The 21,628-nt window shown below is 47.6% G+C and overlaps 2 protein-coding genes across 6 annotated transcripts in view; one reads left to right on the forward strand and one right to left on the reverse strand.

Annotated features, from left to right (window-relative positions):
* Window positions 1-5,200, reverse strand: part of EXOSC7 (exosome component 7) — a 44,184-nt gene extending 38,984 nt beyond the window's left edge. For both annotated transcript variants that reach the window (XM_039228183.1, XM_039228182.1), the window contains exon 1: window positions 5,102-5,200. In XM_039228183.1, coding sequence (XP_039084114.1) covers window positions 5,102-5,158 — 57 coding nt within the window. In that variant the 5' untranslated portion in view covers window positions 5,159-5,200. The remainder of the gene's footprint in view (window positions 1-5,101) is intronic.
* Window positions 5,201-5,262: 62 nt separating this feature from the next.
* Window positions 5,263-21,628, forward strand: part of ZDHHC3 (zinc finger DHHC-type palmitoyltransferase 3) — a 60,722-nt gene continuing 44,356 nt past the window's right edge. For 2 of the 4 annotated variants that reach the window (XM_039228177.1, XM_039228181.1), the window contains exon 1: window positions 5,263-5,491. The gene's annotated coding sequence lies outside the window, so the exon portion shown is untranslated. Of the gene's footprint in view, window positions 5,492-11,594; window positions 11,928-19,712; window positions 19,732-21,628 lie in introns of those variants that run through there. The other 2 variants (XM_039228179.1, XM_039228180.1) reach the window with 2 other exon arrangements.

Here is a 21,628-nt window from a genome sequence, read left to right on the forward strand (position 1 = left end):
TTCTTTGGGTTGACCACACGCCACATGCTATATATTTTCTCATCTCATCATTCCTCACAACCCCATTCTGCCCCTAGATGGATATGTTCCCATTTTACCTGGGGGGAAGGGGGATGTGCAGGTGGAGGGGAGGAGTGGCTAGCTCAGCTACTCAGGCAAAACCCCTCTGGCCGTGAATGGCAGAGCTGGAAAAGGAGCCCCACTCAGTCTGGCTCCTGCAAACACAGGGGGAGGCCACATGACCTCAGGCAGGCGGGAGCAGAGACTCGGCAACAGACTCTCGGCTGGACCAAGCCAGTGGTCTGTCCAAGGGCTAACGTCTGCTGGCTGCATCAAAATGTCCCAATGCTTTATGACAGTGTCCATTCCCAGGCTCCAGCCCAGAGGTTCTGATTCAGAAGGTCCGGGTAGAGCCTGGGAATCTGTACTTTGTGGCTGAGTAAAAGTACTTCGGGGTGTCAGAATCAATGGGCTGCAAAAGAGGTTAGTGATGCCTTCTCATGAAGAAAACGCACCTCTAGCCCAGGAGGCGCACTCCAAAGAGGATAAATCCTAGATTCTACAAATTCTGAAATCTGTCCCCCAATTCCTGAATATCAAACAGAGAAAAAAACAGTTTGAGACACAAGTTAGTAACACAAAAGCTGTACAAAGAAAGGCAAATAGGGTTCTCACAGAACTTACAACCAAGATGGAAAAAATACTGCCTGAAAAGATAATAATACAGTTTATGTCATATACTTTTCAAAGTCTAGAAAAGTGGTACAGGGGGTGAGGGGAGTCAGGACTTTCCCTCCTTTCTGTTTGCTCATGCTTACAGATGAAATAAGGAAGTAGAAATGGGGATTCTCTCTGGCCTTTGTTTTCGGATCCTTATTTAAGGAAGGGAAGACCATGGCTTTCACTGAAGGAGGAAAGCAGCATGAGGAGCAAGTATGGGCTCTGAAATCAGACAGAGCTTGGTTTCTGTCCTTGCTCCACTACACTTTCTGTGTGATCTTGAACAAGTGATTTAAGCTGTTTGAGCTCAGTTATTCATCTATAATGTGGAGATAATAATATTTACCTTCAAGCCTGTTTCAAAGATTCAATGACATAAAAACTATATGTACCTAACAGGGGCACCTGGGTGGCTCAGTCAGTGAAGTGTAAGACTTCGGATCAGGTCACAGTCTCGCCGTTCCCAAGTCCGAGCCCCAGGTTGGGCTCTGTGCTGACAGCTCAAGCCTGGAGCCTATTTTGGATTCTGTGCCTTCCCCCGTCTCTCTCTGCCCTTCCCCCATTCACATCTGACTCTCTCTCTCTCAAAAATAAACATTTAAAAAAATTATAATATGTACCTAATAAAAGGGAGACATCTCAACCTTCAAGGGTGAAAGACAACCTAACAGAAACCAATCCAATCGTATACTAAGAGTATGACTGATCAACCTTTCCATTTGCCCTGCCCCAACTCCCTCAGATCCATTCTTCATCCTTCTCTGCTCTCATCTGTGCACTAGGTTGACTCCTTCCAAACTGCATCACCTGGACTTCCTTTCCTGGCTTATGGCTGGGTTTGGCCAATGAAAGGTAGAGAAGGAGAGGAGACAATGCTCCCCGCTCCCTACCCCCACCACCCCTAACTGGTGTATATTCCTGACAGTGCCTTTATCTACCAGAGCCTACAACTGCTGTTGAGCAGCCATTCCTCCACTGTTCCAACAGATCACTGGCATCTGTAACCCAGCTGCCTCCCTTGGCCCCCTTCAGCCCAGGGGTAATAGCTACTCCCTGGCTGCTCATTTTGGGCTCCCTGATACCTCTTCTTGATCCTTGAAACCCACCCACACCATTATAAAGAGTCCTATCTTGAAAGTCTCCTGAATTATCTGAATGAGATTCCGTACTCTGCCAGGATCTAATATGATTCATCCTGCTCGCTCTCAAAACTGCTCTCTTTCAAGTGTGCCTCATCCTCCCAGTGACCATGTTTGAGCCTAATGACTCTGTCTGTCCTTTCCCTCAGGAAAGGGACAGTTCCTTATACAGAGGAACTGTAATCCCAGGAGCTGAGAGGTAACCATGTTCTTTCTACCACGTGGCCTGAGCAACAGAAAGCCAATCGGAAAACAGGTAAGAACAAAGCAAAAGCATAAAAAGCAGCAGGCCGAGGAAAAGCCTGAAGGTGACCTTGAACTCCTGGAGAAACACTTGCAGCCTTTTAATACATACTTTTTTTTTTGCTTGAGCCAATTTGTTGGTTACCATTACTAGCAACTAAGTCCTCAACACACATTGTGAGGTTAATTTCAACTGCTTCTAACCACCACCAAACCAAGATGAAATACCCCTAAAATAGTGAAAGAATCAAAGGCTGAAAAAAAAGGAGTAATAGAAGCTGAAACTGACCACACTGGACCAAAGGTGAAAAATAAAACAAAAAACAAGGCGGTCTATAGGTAAGGGCAAGAACAGGATTCCAGCCAGGCACTGCAGAAGAGGTGCTGCTGGTACTCAAAGACAAACAAAACAAAAGTTGAGGGGATTTAAAAATTTTTTTAACTCAGTCTTTTTTTTTTTTTTTTTAATGTGTATTTATTTTTGAGATAGAGTGCGAGCGGGAGAGGGGCAGAGAGAGAGGGAGACACAGAATCTGAAGCTGGCTCTAGCTCCAAGCTGTCAGCACAGAGCCAATGCAGGGCTCAAACTCAAGAACTGCGAGATCGTGACCTGATCTCAGATCCGGAGGGGCAGAGAGAGAGGAAGACACAGAATCAGAAGCAGGCTCCAGGCTCTGAGCTGTCAGCACAGAGGCCGAAGCAGGGTTCAAATCCAAGAACTGCAAGATCATGACCTGAGCCGAAGCCGCATGCTTTCCTGACTGAGAGACCCTGGAGCCCCAAAAGTTGAGGTGATTTTATTTTTTATGTGTTTTTTTCTTTTTAAATAGTTTATTGTCAAGTCGGTTTCCATAAAGTTGAGGTGATTTTAGAATTGAGTCAGTGGAAGCTTAATCATCTGCCTTCTGACCTTTATTCAGATGGTATACCTTCAGTTTCCCTCTTCCATAAATACAGCAATTTTGTGGCCAACATTAATAGTCCTTATGAAGAGATTTATTTAAAGTCAGTTACTCTGCATGGCTCTACCAAACACAGAGCAGAACATTTACCAACAACTGTGGCCTTAATATGTTCATGGTACTGGTAAGACAGAGGCTTAATTTTAAAAATGAAAACAGTGTCCAACTTAACTTCCCTTTTAAGACCTACCCTACCCAGGGGCGCCTGGGTGGCTTAGTCGGTTAAGCGTCCGACTTTCGCTTGGGTAATGATCTCACCGTTCGTGGGTTCGAGCCCCGCGTCGGGCTCTGTGCTGACTGCCAGCTCAGAGCCTGGAGCCTGTTTCAGTCTGTGACTCCCTCTCTCTCTCTGACCCTCCCCTGCTCACGCTGTCTCTCTCTCTCTCCTAGAAATAAAACATTTAAAAAAAAAAATGTAAGACCTACCCTACCTAATCAATGTCACTGAGTAAGTACCTACTAAGTGCTGGACACTGGCGAGGCTTTAAAGTACCATACAGAAAGATCCACAGATTATCACTGAGCCTCTAAAACTCCTAGGACCAGGCTTCTAAGCCACCTCTGCAACCTGATCTCCCGCCACTACCCCCAGCCCACCCCTGTGGCTCCAGATTTCCTCTACCTGAAAGCCTGTGGACTCAGCATCCCTTCCTCCTGCAAGGATGAAGCCTACTTAATTCTTAAGCATCCCGAGAGCTCAGTTCAAATACTATTTCTTTAGGGAAGCTTTCCCCCGACTTCCCAGACTAGATCAGGTCCCTGATTTTTCTCCCTTCACAGCTATCAGTACACTTTATATACAAACACACAAAGAGATCTATAATTTCTCTCTCTTCCTTCTAGTATGGGAGATATATAAGGGCAGCCTCCTTCCTATCTCTGGAGTCTAGCTTAGTTCTAGGTTGAATGAATGAATACTGAGTCCTGAAAATACACAGGAGGGAGACTTGACATAGATTTAGGGGAGCAATTCCACTTCCTTAGGGAAGCCTTCAAAGCATCACAGACCAGTATCATATAGCTCCTTTGACCTCCACTAACAATACCACTCCCTAAGCACTTATCTTATATTCCATTGCCTTTACTTTATTCATTTTTGAAATAATAAAGGAATCAGAGGCTGACGGAAAGGGGAAAACAGGAGCTAAATTTGACCCTACTGGACCAGAAGTGAAAAGTAAAACACAAAATGATTTAGGTCTCTATGGGCAAGAACAGGATTCTGCCTAGGCTTTGCCCAAAAGCCTGGGGATGTGTCTAATCTGGGTAGGTTACAGATAAAGTCACACTTGGCTTTCCTTGGTAGCTCTTTATGCCCAACATTCTCCAACTCTCGCACTGGAGTGGTCAAGGCCACAGGCTGAAGCTAAGCACAGAAGATGGGACTACAGTTACAGCTGCCTCTAGGGATCTCAATTCTCCACGGGCAGAACTAAGGCTGCCAGCTGTATTTTAAAGTAGGCTTCACGCCCAACGCAGAGCCCAACACGGGTCTTAAATTCAGGACCCCGAGATCAAGACCTGAGCTGAGATCGAGTCCGGTGTTTAACCGACTGAGCCACCCAGGCGCCCCTAGATGGGCGATTTATATTTTTAAAACGTTTTCACCTCACTGCCTTCTCTCCCTGTGCTTCCCAACCACGAGGTAAGGAACAGCGGGCCAGAAGCCCACCGCCAACCCCCATTCCTAGTAGAGAAAAGCGAGGCTCAGCCCAGTGATGCGACGCGCATGGGCTTAAGAGACTGTCCCGGGGGCGGTGCTCCCTCGTGGAGAAAAGGCCTCAGGGACTGCGCACCCCTTCCTATCCAGACACGCGGAAGGCTGCAGGTACACATACCGTCCTAAGTGGACCCTCGCCGCGGGGTCCTGAACACAACCGCATCGCCGGTGTCGGGCTGCACACGCCGGCCGCGGTGCGGCCTAAGCGCAAGGTAAACCCAGCCCGCCGCCCGGCCGCCTCCTCCCGAGCCAACCGAAGGCGTGCGGAGACCCGCAGGACCAGGGGGACCCGGTGCCCGACGTCGCGGCGTAGCTACCTGAACGCCGTGCACGATATACACCTTCTCAGCCTCGCTCAGCGCAACCGACGCCATACTGCCGAGCCGCCGCGCTCGCCGCACGTCATCGGCTCGCGTCGCCCCCGCGCCGACCGCGCCCCCTCCCCGAGCGCTTGTGCGTCATCAGCCGGCGCGGCGGCCGCTCCTGCAGCCACCGCTGCTGCCGCCACCGCCGGCAGCTCGATGGGCTTCTCCTGCGCGCCGCCCCGTGTCTGGACGAGTCCAGGAAGCCGCGGCGCCTCGTGCCGGGGAGCCATCGCTGCAGCCCGAGGCCGGGTCCCGGGTCGGGGGCTGCAGGGGGAGGCGACGGCGGCGGCGGCGGGAGCCCCACCGGGGGCCTGGGACTGGGGAACTGCCTCCGGCTTCACGGTCAGTGGGGTGGGGGAACTGGGTTGAGTGGAAAGGCTGGGGTGAGGCCAGAGGCGCGGGCCGGGGCCGGAGCTTAGGACTTGCAGTGGGAGAGGCGCGCGTCGCAGTTTACAGGGAGCTGGAGTTGAAGTAGCAGGTCGTGCGTGCGTGCGCGCTTGTGAGTGTGTGTGTGTGTGTGTGTGTGTGAGAGAGAGAGAGAGAGAGAGAGAGAGAGAGGAGAGGGGAGGAGAGGAGAGGAGAGGAGAGGGACCTGAAAGAGAGACGACCCCGAGTGAGGGGAGGCGGACATCGTGATTGGCCAGAGGGGCTGTCTCCTTGCTCTCCTCTTCTCTCCCCCCACCCCCCTCCCCGCCCTCCGTCCTGCATTTCCCTAGTCCCTAGGATGGTTGAAAGGAAGAGGCGTTAAAGCCCTCTTTACTTCGTTCTTGGTGGGAAGGGTCCGTGCCAGAAGTAAGTGCCCACTAGTCCCAAGGCGTCCTCACTCCACCCCAAAGATCCTACCCCTGACGGCTCTCGGGCTGACCAGACGCAGACCCAGAACCTTGCTTGCGGATTCCCTCTTGCCTGGGGTGGTCGCTGGAGTCTTGTCCCAACGGGAGGAGGAGGCAGAGGCTTGGTAACCGGCGCTGGCGAGGGGCACAGTGCCCAGGCGTCCCCAGCGATGGATGGAAGGAAGCCTCGGCCTGATGGAGTGATCGCAGGGAGCTGTGGACAGTTCACCAAATTGACCCCCCCCCCCCAAAAAAAAAACCCCACAAAAACCCAACAACAAAAAAAGCCAGCCTTGGCGGTGGCCAAGTGGGAGTATGGGCCGTAGATATCCAGAAAATATACCTGCAAGGTGAATATAGGGTCACTGAAGGAGCCCATTAACGTGAGGCAGATAGGGTGTGTACAGATTTTAAAGAGGTTATGTGGATAAATGGGGGAAAGTTAACCCAAAGTGGTGAAGCGAGGGGATCTGATGACTTTTCCAAATGTCCCTATTTGAAGGAGCCTCCCTGTTCTCAAAAGTGAAAGTACAGTAACCCTGGACAGCTTGATCATGTAAAGAATGTATTTCTCAGATAGTAGAGCTTCACTACCGTTTTGCAGATTACTGACAGCGTACTATGGTTCGGGTTTGTGCCAACCTTGGAACACGAAAACAAATAAAACACAGCTTCTGCCCAGAGCACCTCCCCAAGCAGAGGGAAAGGCTCTAGGGTCAACCTAACCCCAGGACATGGTTAAGAGCTATCATGGTGGCACCAATGAGCACAGTGGAATTAGGGAGGTGGGTCAGAGGAAGGTACAGGGAAGAAGGACCTGCCCATACTGTTAAGTTCTAAACTGCTGAGTTCCAAAATCAATGATCACTTCTTAGTAGACTGGACATCAGTTCTTTCTTCTGTCTCTACATAGTTCTCTGTAGGTGCACCTATAGGGAAGACATCTCACCGTTGGACTTTGTCCTCCAGGGAACTGGGAGGGTTGAAGCCGGAAGGGTTTTCTTCTGAATGAAAGTGCAGGTGCCCCACCTGTTGTGGCACGTGGGGATCCTTGTGTGATTTCTACGTGAGGAGCTTTGTGATAAGGTAACAAGGGACTGCTGATGTTAAAAATGATATTTTCTTCTAGAGCTCACTCAAAGCAGAGACCCTGCACCTGGAATATTAGTAGCTAGGATATCTAACAGGATTGAAGGTTTTAAAAAGTGGCAGCAAATGGACAGATCAGAAAAGACAGAAGCAGGCACCTGGGTGGCTCAGCCAGTTAAGCGTCAGACTTTGGCTCAGGTCATGATCTCACAGTTTGTGAGTTCGAGCCCCGCGTCAGGCTCTGTGCTGACAGCTCAGAGCCTGGAACCCACTTCGGATTCTGTGTCTCCCTCTCTCTCTCCCTCTCTCTCTCCCCCTACCCCCCTCAAAAATAAACATTAAAAAAAATTAAGACAAAAGGAAGAGTCTGAGTTGGATACCATGGAATCATCTTGATATAAAAATCTTTCAACAGGTCTTTAAAAATATAGAACATATATCTGAACCACCGCCCTGACAATTGACTAAAGGTTCCTTGCTGGAGAAGAGTTGGTATTTCCTAAATGATTTAGGAATTTCCTAAAAGATTTAGTATTTCCTAAATGATATTATGAATGATGTCTAACGTCTTAGGCTAAGTAGGTCTGAAAGGTGGAAACAGTGGAACGTTTATTTGCAATTCTACTGAAACAACACCTTCACTAACCATTCTGTTTCAGCGCTGCCAAAACATATTTTATCACGTTTGTTGGGACAGTGCATTACACGTTTTTAAAACTCATAAATCCAGACTTCTCTTTTGATGTATTGAAGCAATTCAAAGAATGCATGTTAACCAGAAAATGAAGAAGCCAAGGATAACTCCTTAGTCTATAAAACCATGTTTTCCCATCACTGTCAGATTTCTTTGCGGGGCATACAGTTTTGTAGGTCTGTCCATTCTGAATCTCTGTACTCTATTAATCTTATTTAACACTAACTTACGTAGCGCCCATTATGCCCCAAGCACTGTTCTTAACTGAATCAGTCCTTACAAGACCCCTGTGAGGCAAGCACTAGTATCCCAATTTTACGTATTGGGAAACTGAGGTGCAGAGAGGTTGATTGTCCTGATCAAGGTCACAGGTCACGTGACTGGAAAGTGGCAGGGCCAGGATTCGAGACCAGGCAATCTAGCTCCCATCCTTGCCCTCCTAAACATCCCTTTATTCAGTTTCCCCACCAGACTCCCCTTCATTTGCCAGAATATTTGGTGAAGAAATTGGCAACTGCTCCAGAAGCTGTAGTCGATTTTTATCCCAAAAGTGAGGAAGCTATTCAAGCATAAATTCACATCCCTTGAATCCTTTTTCTAAAGGAAATGTAGAAAACCACGTAGAATGTGGTCCTGAGGGGAACACTCCTGCATCTGCTTCAGTCAAACCTATTAGACCAGGGAAAAGGTTATATACAGGCCAAGTAGAGCTTAACTCAAGAGTAGCTGAGAGAGCCCTCAACAACAGAGAAGGCGGATGGATCTGGGACAGACAGTTGAGATAGGCATGGAGACCCGGATTCCCACCATGTGCCTGCCTTACTCCCAGAACAGAGATCCAGGAGCTGTCCGAGGAGTCAGGAAGTATTTGTTGGCATGCCTGTGAGTGTCTAGTGTTCTTGTGGATCTGAAGAGACGAGAAACTGAAAACACCCGCCTAAAAGGAGTTTAGGATTCACTGTAGCTGGGGAGCCCAGGTGCCTGAACAAGACGATGAAATAAAGTGCTCAGTTGAGTCAGTGTGGTAATTAGACATGAGGCCAACCTATAATAAGGCACTAATTGTGCAGGCCAGGCATCAAGGGCAAGAGGTAAAGAGCTGCCACCAGCCACTAGCAGGCAACAATGACATTACAGAGGTGGAGTAAATCTGCCTCACCTAGCCTTGCTTAATTAAAGCAATAAAAGCGGGTTACAGAAGAGCTTGGGGCAATGCTGATGAGTCTGGTGCTGAAGTTGCAGAGAGCTCTTAAAAGCCCAGCAGGGAAACATCTTCTTTCCAGTCTTAAAGAGAGGTAGCCAAGTTCTAGACCTTTCTTTACCTTTGCCTTTTCACAATTAGCCCAGCACCCTAAGAAATGCAAACGTGAGCGGCTGTTTTCCCTATAGGTCTGTTCCCTTTAAACGCTTTGATTTGTCCTGCCTGTGCCTTGTCTGAAAAATCACTCAATATAAATAAGCAGTCGGACAGGCCAGCCAGTCTGTGTCCGTCTTGTTCTTCTAGAAATTGCAACTTGTAATTCAACTGGTAGGAAAATTGATAGGAAGACATGGGTGAAGCTCACTCTCATTAGAGGAAGGGTCTTCATGTGTGTTTCACATTGAGCGGGTAGCAGGGTGCTTCTTAAGTCTCTCACTAGGGCATGTGTGAAAATAAGGGGTCACATATTCTGATTAGCAAATCTGGAAATACTTGAACACACATACACGTGCTGATAGCCACAGAATCCAGACAGAAATGGAGGAGTGAGGCCTGGAAATTGACCTGTTGGGGAAAAAAGGGAAGCAAATGCCATGCCTTTAGTTTCTTCTGGTTTTGCCTATTTTAATCCTTTGCTTTCCTCTTTGAAAGCAGATTTCCAGAAACAAATGACCAGGTTATCCCTGGCTGTGAACTCTGGAGGGAAGAAGGCTCTAGCTCCATGTCCCACCTGATTCAGTTATTCATCCCAAAAATGCCAGGAGATACCAAAAAGACTCCATCATTTCATAGTCTCCTCCAAACTGTACCCTTCCAGGGATGTATCGACTTGACAATTGAACCCTGGATTTTCTGGGCCACCTGAGACTTGAATTTCTTCTTGTCAGGGTCTGCGGGGATGGAATGCCTTGAGAAGGATAGATACCTCACCTTAGAAAAATAAGGCACTTCTGGCCACAGTTCTGTTGCAGTCCGTTTTGGCTTCTCTGTGTACAAGGTGTGTGTTCTTAAACCAAGAAATAGCAGACAGTCTAGAAAGGCAAGAGGATTAGGAAGATAATGATCTGCTTGGAAAGACTATCGGGCGTCTAACCCCAGTGATCTGAGCTTTGCTGCAGATCATTTTTTGTGATTTTGAGTAAGTCAGTTAACCTCTCAAAGGTTTTACCCTAAATTTAGGTTTACCCTAAATTTTAGGTTTTACCCTAAAATTTGTATCTTACCAGACGGTAAAGCTCAGAACCTATCATGGATTTACATATACTTAAAGAATGAAAAATGATCATGCTTAACTTTAGATTTTAAGATTTCTCTCTTTGGGGCACCTGGATGGCTCAGTCAGTTAAGCGTCCGACTCTTGGATTCGGTTCAGGTCATGATCCCAGCGTCGTGGAATCAAGCCCCGCATCAGGCTCTGAGCTGAGTGTGGAGCCTAATGCTTAAGATTCTCCCTTTTTCTCTCTCTCCCCCGCCCCTCGCCACTTGCACATTCTATCTCTAAAAAGAATAAAATAAAATTTATTTTAAAAATATTTCTCTTTTATCACTTTGATGCATCTTGAGGGTGCCTTTTCCGCTCTGAAAAAAATTAAGTGAAAAATTTTTTTTAATTTTTAAAAATTAACAAAACGAAATGGTAATTACATGCCATACTTGATTGAAAACCTGAACATGCTCAGGAAGATTGCTAACAGTTATTGGTGGGTTTCTTCTTAAATATTAACAAAGAATGAGGAAGAGAAGTTAAGGGATGCTTTTGGTAAAAATATAAAACCCAAGAAATTAACGATGAAAATATTGAATTTGTTCACAAGAACAGAGGAATCAGAATCTCAACCCTGAAAGGGATCTTAGTAATCAGCTCAGTCTTCCCTCTTGTTTTATAGATGAGGACACTGGGGGGGCGACTGGATGGCTCAGTTGGTTAAGCACCCGACTTCAGCTCAAGTCATGATCTCATGGTTCGTGGGTTCAAGCCCCACATTGGGCTCTGTGCTGACAGTTCAGAACCTGGAGCCTGCTTTGGATTCTGTGTCTGTCTGTCTGTTTGTTTCTCTGTCTCTCTGTCTCTTTCTCTCTCTGTCCCTCCCCCATTCATTCTCTCCCCACCCCAAAATAAGTAAACATTAAAAAATAGATAGATGAAGACACTGAGGTCCAGGGAGGGCAACTGTCTTGTCAGCGACTTCGTCAGGAGCTACAGGAATAGAACTCTGGCGTCCTGACTCCAAGCCCAGTATTCATTTAGCACCAGCATCCCATCTGTCTCCAAAGCCCTCGAACAGGTGCCAGAGAGCCTGTTGCCTTGGTACAGGGGCCACAGACGTGGACAGCCTTGTTCCTCGGTCCCAGGCTCCTCCAGGGCCCTGCTCTTGCATGGCACTTACTGTGTCTGGGATAAGCGGTCTCAGACATCAGACAGCTAAATGGCTCCCCTTCTTGTGGCCTGGTGCCACTGCAGTGACCATTTCTCTTTCTCTCCCCTTGCCCTTCTCAGATCCCTCCAAGGACTTTTGCTTTTAGTCCTTAACTAAGCCAGGCTCCTGCCTGGGTGATGTCACAGTGGCTGCCTGTCTGCATGTGGCACAATGTGGGGTCAGGTGCCGTTTTCAGCACCCTTGGGTGGGACCCTTTGCTGACTGGTCTCTGCCTAGCATGGGCGGGCTTTCTCTCCAAAAAAGCGGCGTGCTGGAACTCGGCCCTGCAAGAAACATTCGCCACCAGAAGCAGATTTTAGGGACCCAATCTTAGGGTGTCTCTCCTGGCTGAAGCTTCACATCCCCCGTGCTTCCTAGGTTAAGGCAGGATCAGCCTTCCACATGTTGGCTGGTGTTCAGCGGGGGCCCCACCTTAGAGGACAGAATGCGTAAGCTCAGGCCCGTGGCCTGTGAACGCTGCCACACGTGGCCCACCCAGTAGTGCCACCTCTGCGTGACCATGTGTGGGCAAGAGAGCCGAACAGTAAGTAACCCAAGGTCACGGTGGAGGCACCAGCCCACCTCCCCCTTTAGTTTCCTAGTTATGGGGCAAAGTTAATGGTTGTAGTGAGGAGTGAAAAGCAGGCTCTGGAATGAGAGCAGGCTTGGGGGTGTACCCTGTCAACTGCTTCTTAGAAGTATGAACGTAGGCAAATATCTCCATGCCTCGGTTTCCTCGTCTCAAAAGGGATGGGAAAGCCAGGATGTATATCTACAAGAGAGAGGAAATGGGAAGATCAAACAGGATGAGACATGTCTAGCGCCCAGCCCAGTGCCTGGCAGGTCATAGACACACAGGAAGAATCTGGGCCCCACTCTGACACTCAGCATTCCTACCCTGACAGAGGCCAGAAGGAGGTTCAAGGCCAGATGAGACCGTGCACCTAATTACAGAGGGTCCTCAGACAGTGAGAGTAACATGCTCAGTGACAAACAGTGTTGAAGGCAGCTAGATTGGTGATACATTGTTACCTTTGAAAAGAGTTTGCTGCTGGGTTGCAGACTTCGGGAAGGAGTTCATGCAGGGAGATGGCAGCAGAAGCCAGCGGCGGATACCATCTGCTGGACCGAGAGGGGGACGTTAGCCACCTCTCTAGACAGTTTTGGAAGTTGAGGTCACCCCTTGAGCTTCATTTCTTTACTCATCTATAGGAACAGGCTGGACCACAGGGCACATGGTGCCTTAGTCGGTTAAGTGTCCGACTCTTAATTTTGGCCCAGGTCATGGTCTCACAATTCCACAGTCCGTGGGTTCGAGCCCTGTTTTGGACTCTGTGCTGACAGTGTGGAGCCTGCTTGGGATTCTCTCTTTTTTTTTTTTTTTTTTTTTAAAAACTTTTCACCATTTTTATTCATTTTTGAGAGACGGAGAGAGAGTGTGAGTGGGGGAGGGGTAGAGAGAGAGGGAGACACAGAATTTGAAGCAGGTTCCAGGCTCTGAGCTGCCAGCACAGAACCCAATGGGGGGGGGAGGGGCTCAAACTCACGGACAGTGAAATCATGACCTGAGGGGAGGTTGGCTGCTTAATTGACAGAGCCACCCAAGGTCCCCATGCCTAATACATCAGAGAAATACAAAGAACGTGTTAAATTACAAATGTCCTCAGGGCACACCAGGCTTTGGCAAAGGGCTACACAGTTTATTCTTCCTTCCATCTGCCTCTCTTTCTCATGGTTTGTGAGTTCAAGTCCCACATCAGCCCGCTTTGGATCCTCTGTCCCCCTCTCTCTCTGTACCTCCCTTACTTGTGCTTTCTCTCAAAACTAAATAAACATTAAAAAATAATTAATTAAAAATAAAAGAAGATGGCCAGTTATGAGGCAAGAAGGCAAATTTAGCTTGCTGACCACTACCTGATTTTCTCTGTAAACTTTAATTAATATATATAGGATTTGGCTTGGGGATGTGATGTTTTACTTTTTTTTTTAAGTGTTCTGTTGAAGGTTGAGTATGTCAGAAGACAAGAGGCAGGCAGAGCGTGACAGACCCCCCACGGAGGGAGGAAATCATGTAGACACAGAACAGGCCAGTGTGCTCTGCCTGCCTGGACACCCTCCTTGGCTGGCAGCTTGTGATGCAGACAATAAGGCACCTCTCCTTTGAACCACACCCTTACCTTTTGGAAAAAAAGTTTAGTGACTCATTCTGTTGGGGTTTTTTTTTAATGAAATATTTCAGACATAGTGATTCACGGCTTATTCTTTGTTTTTCCGAGAACCATCTAACAATGGGTATAAAATTAGGACTCCTGGCTGGCTCAGTTGGTAGAACGTGCGACTCTTGATCTTGGAGTTGTAAGTTTGAGCCCCATGCTGGGTTTAGGGCTTACTTAAAAATAAAATCTTTAAAGAAAAAAATAAAAGTGGGTATAAAATTTACAATCCTTTTAGATCCTTACACAAATTAAGAGAATTGTAGCTCAGGTAAATTCATTTTTTACTTCTTCGGGTTCCTTTCTAAAGCTTCTAGGACCATTTATTCATCTTTGAAATTGCAGGGCTGGCTTTTGAACACTTTTAAGTCTATCACTCTGAAATGTGAGAAATTCTAAAAGAGGCAAACACCATATTCTTGAGACGGTGGGATTTAAACCAGGAAAGTTATTGATATACTTGTTAGGATGAATTCAATTGAGAAAAATGATAGCAACATCAGAAAAGATGCTACTTTCTTTCAGGGGACCTTTTAAGGGACTGTGTGAGGGTAAACCGAGTTATATAACTGTATTAAAAGTTAGTTTAGTTCAGAGTGCAACATTGAGGGCAAGTTCAAGAGGATATAGGACAAGCCCCCCAACAGCAATTCAGCATAATACTGGATTTGTTAACATGTTAACTATTCACCTGAAATAAATTTTGACCTAAGCTAAAAGCCTCCTATTTAAGGGTTTCTGCTACCTTGCTGATGTTCATGACCTCTGCTAAGGAGTTGGATGAAATTGAGTTTCAACTACATAGTTCCCACTTGTAGGGACTCAGAAAGTTTAATCCTTAGGAAAAAAAATTTTTTTTGAGTATTTGGATGATCTTTTTCTTTATGCCAAGGGGAAAAAATTGCGCCGCATTTGAGTTTATGAAGCCAGTCTGCATACAGATATTTAATCTGAGCCATAACGGTTAGGTTTGTTAACGCTACTTTAAAACTGTATAGTCCCCAAACCTTCTTCTTTGCTATGTGTGATTACATGTGTGGATGTGAGAACGTGAGTGGGTGTGGTGTCTTAGGAAAGTAAAACTCACAAAGTACTTTGAGATGCTTCTAAGGATTTTAAATCTAGCAGAGCTAATCCATGACTTCAGTATAGGACCTTATCTCATGAAAGCCAGTGGTGTTTGCAATCTGAGAGGATCTGCAGTTCCTGGACATTTGTTGGATTGAGAACAGTGGATTTTGGGGGCTTGAATGCATGTAGTATAGAACTTGCCTGTTCTTGTGATGGTCATGGCCTTGACCCTTGCACATAAAGCCTGGGCTCTGGGTCAAGTTTCTTAGGGCAGGTGATGGATTTATAAGGTGATGGATTTGCCCCTTATTCAACAAATGATGATTAACTACAGGCACTAGATCTGTACTCTTCCCATCACTAGTGATCAGTGCTCAGCTAGGCATCCTGCCTGGCCAGTCTGCAGATGGGCCACAGGAAGATAGGACCTGTGAACTTGGCCTTAGCATCAGCCTCTCAAACCCATTTGTGTCACTCAGCTGTGGATAGGCAGCACGGGAATCGAGTCATAAGTGGCATCCCACAAGGCCAGCGCAGCACCCCAGTCCCTAGGGCTCGTGGGGCCACAGACTGCATTTTACTAAACACATTTGTGTCTGCCTGTCCCATCGTCAGCTATAATGAAGCATGTGAGCTATCGATGGATCTGGAGGCAATTCTCTGGACAGATGTAGTGGAGTTTGTTTTAGGTTTTGTTTCAGAAAATGAACTCTAATTTCAGTCGTTTCTTGCTTTTTGCTTCTGAAACTCTTAAGAGGGAAGGCTAGATGATTTCCTTAGATTTCAAACACTGTGCCCTACTGAGTTCAGATGGTCATCCCTCACTGCCTCTTCCTTCTCATGTGGACCTGTAGCTCTAGGGAGGCTCAGAACTCCTCGGCTTCTGTGACTCCTCCTCGGACTTCCTTCCCTCCAGGGCTTAGTCCCTCCGCCTTTCTGGGCCTCACTGCACTCCTCCGCCAGGTAGAAGAATAATTATTTCGGGCCTGGATTACTAACATATGGAGAAGCCAACTCTTTTTAATGCTACAGAACCCTTGGCCAAAAAAGTACAACACGATTACTGTAATTAAAATGATCATTGTTTTCAGTCTTTTCTTTGGAAACAAAATGGAAAAGGAACAGAAAACCTACCACCAGCTGGAGCTCCCACCTGTTGCCTGAGTGCCTCTCTGAGCGCCCTGGCCTCTGGTGGACCCCAAGCCCTCTTGTCTGTCTCTTCTTTCTTGCCTGCTAGCAGTGCCCGGATGGCCTTACTAATAGTGTGAATACGATCCTCATAGCTTTCTCAGAGGCTGGGGTGCCTCACCAGTACCCTCAGGGTGAAGTCTCAACTCCTCATGAGCCTGAGGCCTTGCAAAACATAGCCTACAGAACATAACCCTGTCTTTAAACCTTCATCTCCACTTAACACCCCCACTCACCCCATGTTCCCAACTCAGCCCAGGTGTGAGCGCACTCAACGCACACAGCGCTGGACATCCAGCTCTCCCATCTGTGTCACCACTCTCCCTGCTTTGTCTGGGTGGAGCACTTCACCTGGATCTGTGCCCTGCTCAGATCCCCTCCCTTTAGACGTCCTGGCCACCAGAAATCCTGTTTATCTCACTTCTGGGTTTTGTTTGCATTGGGGTGGTGCTATTTGCCTCTCCATTGTGCTGTTCAGTAGACACCTATGTGTTAGGATCGTTGTTGGGTGGGTCTGTCCAGCCTCTGTATCCATTCACTCAAGAAATACTGTTTTGAGTATATATTCATGAGATACCAGGCTCCAATGCTAAGCAAAATGGGACTTGCAGGTTAATAGAACAGAGCACATTAAGACTAGTCTTAGCAGGTGGGAGCTGGGAGAGAAGAATGGCAGGGCCCGAACAGGGCAGTACACACACATTATTGCCCTCATCATCCCTTGTGTGGGAGCCGCCTGCATAGTTCCTTACAGATAGTGGCTGCTCCATGAATATCTCTTTGAATTGAATTGAATTGAATTGAATTGAATTGAATTGAATTGAATTGAATTGAATTGAAGACCAGAGAATTAAGAGGGCAAACAGGGCACGGAAATGAGAGTAAAGGGTGGAGAAGGGGGACTAGAGGAGGCTGCCCCTCTGAGGGCATGAGCTGGCAGGCAGGATTGAAGGTCCTGGGGCCCACCAGTCTCCTTGTGTGCACACCCCAGAGGCCTGAGCAAACACTTCGTGTGGGCTCTAAAGGCCTGAGCAAACAGTTCTGGCCAACTCTTGCAAGCAAGGACTCACGTGGGGAGTAGGTCATGGGCAAAGAGCCACTTCTCACCCCCAAGAATTAGAGTTTCCCCGATTAAAAACAGAAGGGGAAAAGAAGGCAGTATTTGCCGTTTCTACTGTGGTCATCAGGGGCAGAGTGAAGGGAAGGTGTGCAGTTTGCTCCAGGTGGGTTCCCCCCCCCCGCCCATGTTTCTCAGGTTTTCAGTTGGCTAATTGGAGGAACAAATCCTTACTGGAATGCTCCTTCGTTGTTCTTGAGGAGTCTGGAGGTTAAGTACACATTTTCTAGCAGTACACCCTGACTAGTTCTGAGCAGGGTATTTTGAGACTCTAAAGTGTGAGTTGGAATGTGAACTTCAGCTCAACATTTGGTGTCTAGCTCTGCCTCGTGTGTCCTTGGCCAAGTGCTTTCCTGATCGCAGACTGTCCCTCACCAGTGACGGGCAACGGGAAAACAGAGCTGCTCTATACACATTTGGTCCCACATTGTTTAAGGATGGAACATTCCGATTACTTAAGAGTCACGGCCCTCTACCCACTTCATCATCCTACTTGGTGCACCCTCCACTGTCTAGAATATGGCCATACCCCTGAAAGTGAAGCACGCAGGGCCTCCAGAGGTGGGCCTTCTCCTGAAGGCATTTTACTCCACCATTCGTGTAATGAACACACATAGGAAGTGGCCACTATGTGCCAGGCCCTGGGCTAATGGAAAGACATCCAGCCTGCAGGAACTATATGGTGGGAGAACATAGCCCCCCCACTAAAGGCCTGCTCCCTAAAATGAGTATCCTTCTGTTACAAACAAATCTAAACACAGTTTAGTTTCATCTGTTTTCCAGCCTACAGCCAATCAGCAATCATAAATGGAGAATTTGTCGGGGGTAGCTGTAGACACAGAAATGACAGTAGCCAGCAATGGAAGAGGAAGACAAAGAACCATACAAAGGAGATGTTGGAATTAAAATGATAGTAGTCTGAACAGGCCAGCTGCGGTGAGGCCGAGAGCCCAGTGAATCTCCGTAACCCCTGAGGATACCATTACCTAACACACTCTAGTAATTGATGTTCCGGGTAATGACCCTAAGTCACTCCAAAGTAATGGATAGTTATTATACTTAAAGACCAGGGACAGCTATCAGTATCTTTTTTTGTCTTTATTTTAATTGCATTTTTTATTTTTCATTTCCGTCTTAACAGTCCTAATGGTTACAACATGTATCTGCCCAGGAACAAGTCACAATTACTGGGAAATTTACTTCTGCGGAAGGGCCTATGCCTCAGCAAAACCACACATAGGAAACAGCATTCCAGTTTACTCCTGTTGATGCCATTTGTATAGTCAAGAGTGAGTAACCATCAGAGGATAGAATACAGTCTCAACTAGTCTGAATATACTGTGAGCATAATGTCATCACCGGAAATATCCGAACAGGAACATCGCTGTAAAATTTATTTGCAGTGATCGTCCATTTCAAAAAAAAGTCATAACTTGGGGTGCCTGGGTGGCTCAGTCGGTTAAGCGTCTGACTTCGGCTCAGGTCACCATCTCACAGTTCATGAGTTTGAGCCCTGCATTGGACTCCATGCTGACAGCTCAGAGGCAGGAGCCTGTTTCAGATTCTGTGCCTCCCTCTCCCTCTGCCCCTCCCCTGTTCACACTGTCTCCCTCCCTCTCTCTCTCAAGAATGGATAAACATTGGGGCGCCTGGGTGGCTCAGTTGGTTAAGTGCCCAACTTCAGCTCAGGTCATGATCTCACAGTTCTTGAGTTCGAGCCCTGCGTCAGGCTCTGTGCTTGCAATTCAGAGCCTGGAGCCTGCTTCAAATTCTCTCTCTCTGCCACTCTCCCACTCACTTTCTCTCTCCTCCTCTCTCTCAAAAATAAATAAACATCAAAAATTTTTTTAAAAAAAAGAATGGATAAACATTAAAGCCCACACACCTTTTCTGATCACTGAAGAAGAGTTTGATGCCGTACACAAGGGAGCTGACACTCCGGCTCAGGCTACAGACGACAAAAGGTTATGCCGCCACAGGCAAGGGAGGGGTGGTGTGAGTTGTGACTGACCACCGGTGTCACACTGAGCGGTTCTGCAGGGAAAGTTGGAGCCAAGGTGGATCTCAGTTACCTGGTGGGTAACAGCGGCCTAAAACCATAGGTCAGCAAACCTCTGTATAGAGCTAGAGTAAATACTTCAGGCTTGCCGGTCAGCCAGCCTCCCTCACAGCTCAGCGGTACCACTGCAGTACAAATGCAGACGTAGACAATATGTATCCGAATGGGTGGCTGTGGTACAATAAACCTTTATGGCTTTAGAGCCTGAGTACCTACAGATCTGTACGGCAGCAGGAAAAACCAACAGAATAACATGGACATTGTCAAAATGCTGAGCTTTGATCAGCTTTTGAATCACTGTGGGGTTTCATGGGATTTCAGCCTTCCGTCTTCTGGCTTTGGGTTGAACAGAGCTTGGACTTTTAGGATTTGCTGGGCCCAGATCGAGCCCCAGACATCCCTGTCTGCGAGCTCCTACTGTCCTTCCGTGTGGTGATTCAGAAGGTATACTTGCATCTTTAGTGTCCTAGGTTGTCACCGGCGGCACTGATTGCCATGGTGTTGTGGACCGCACAGGCTTGCTTTATTAGAAGATTCTGGTTGGCAGCCTGTTGGGAGCTGCCACTTTTACTCATACTCGGGATGGTTATTCTCTGTGTGTCGTGACTTCTCTTTCCTCAGCTCCTAGCATAATGTCCCCAGCATGTGATAGTCACTCTTGAGTATTTGTTGAATCGATGTTTCTTTGGACAAGTACGCAGTACGTGTCTAACTGCCTCTTGGCTGTGAATTCCCTGCCATGCTGGGCAAGGAGGCTCTGGCCTTATTCTTTCATTATCAGTGTATGCAACTTTTGGCCCCAGAATGTCTGTCATTTTGAGTAGTAGTTACTGCTCTGCCTTCTCAGCTTTCTGGACACGTCCTGACTCATCACGATGGTAGCATGTTTAGTCCAGATGCTCTTTCTCTGTGGGGAATGAGGGCGGTGGAGGAAGAAGGCGAAGGGCAAGGAGAACCCGATACAACCATTGAAAGTGTACATGTGCCCTTTACAGCCACGGTCTTAAAACACACATAGCCTGTGCTGCTCTTGAATGATTTCCTCTGCTACGAAGCGAGTAGGTTCTCAGAAAACCAAGATGTCATTTGCTGGGCTGTAGACTGGGCCACGGTGGCCTCTCTGCGGCGCCTCCATCGGGGTCAGCCCCCCATCGGCACGGTTTCTGACTGAGAAACCCATCTGGTGATGCAACTGGCTGCCGCGTGCAAGATAAAGCATCAGAGGAGGGAAATCTGTACTTGTTCTGTTTCACGGCGCGTGCCGCGGACAGATAGACTTCATTATCGAGCCTTAGCTATTTCATTGCTGTCTCCAGAGACGCGAGCTGCAGCTGTTAGGGAAAAGGGGCATGTTACTCCGCACTTGTTGAAGGAGTGGACGTCTTTCCTAGAGAGGGTACACACTCGGTCGTGGTGTGTGCGGGCTGGTACAGGCTACGGGATTCATCACGGGCACCTCTGACCCTGTCGGCCCCCGCACCAGCCCCGTGATGAGGAGGCTGGGGCTGGAGGGCAGGTGTCTCCGCAGGTGAGGAGACAAAGGCTCATGAAGCCCCACAGCCACGTGGTGCAGAAACATCTTCGGACTCCTTGTCCAACGTTCTCCGCTTGACCCCATCCCCCAAGAGGAGGGCAGAGCTCAGGGAGTCTCTTATTCCCAGAAAATCAGCCGTTTTGGTTCTAGGATCACTAAAAAAGCCTGGTTTGTTTCAAGGAACTTCCCTATCTGCGTCACTGTTTTGCCTTTACCATTAGCTAATGCAGTAGTAAGTCAGAGTGTCTTTTTTTTTTTTTAATTTTTTAATGTCTATTTTTGAGAGAGAGAAAGGAGACAGAGAACAAGTGGGGGAGGAGCAGAGAGAGAGGGACACACAGAACCCGAAATAGGCTCCAGGCTCTGAGCTGTCAGTGCAAAGCCCATCACGGGGCTGGAACCCATGAACCGTGAGATCATGACTTGAGGCAAAGTCGGATGCTTAACCGACTGAGCCACCCAGGCATCCCGTAAGTTAGAATGTCTTAATGGGTGCAGCTTAACCCGGGCCCTAGGTAACCGGGTACTCTCGTTCTGCTCATCCTTGTTATTGTCCTTGGTGTAAAGGCAGCCGTGCTAACACTGAAGGGATTTCCCGTTAATACCTGGCGCTCTGGGCCCCGTCTCATCTTTTAAGTCACGACTGGAATATAATCTGTTGAGACACTGCCTTCCTGGTAGATCCCTAATAAACGAAGAGACCCGAGCTCTAGTCCCACTTCTGAGCTGGCGTCCTGTGTGTATAGCTGTTGCTCTGGCTGACCTTGGGTGAGGCATTTGCCCTTTGAGGGCTTCCTTTTCGTTATCTGTCACACGAAGGCTTTGGGCAAGGTGGCCCTATTTTGCAAGGGCTGAGTTAACTCTCAGAAATAGGGAAGAGAACTGAGAACTCACTTTTTTTTTTTTAAAGTAAACTTTCTGTACCCAACGTGAGGCCCAAACTCACAATCCCGAGGTCAGGAGGCACATGATCTACCAGCCAGGCGCCCCAAGAACTCACATTTTATTTATTTATTTTTTAAAGGTTTATCTCAGTTTATTTTTTTATTTTTATTTTTTTTTT

This window comes from Hyaena hyaena, unplaced genomic scaffold (assembly GCF_003009895.1).
Source record: "Hyaena hyaena isolate Hyena2069 unplaced genomic scaffold, ASM300989v1 scaffold_30, whole genome shotgun sequence".
NCBI lineage: Eukaryota > Metazoa > Chordata > Mammalia > Carnivora > Hyaenidae > Hyaena > Hyaena hyaena.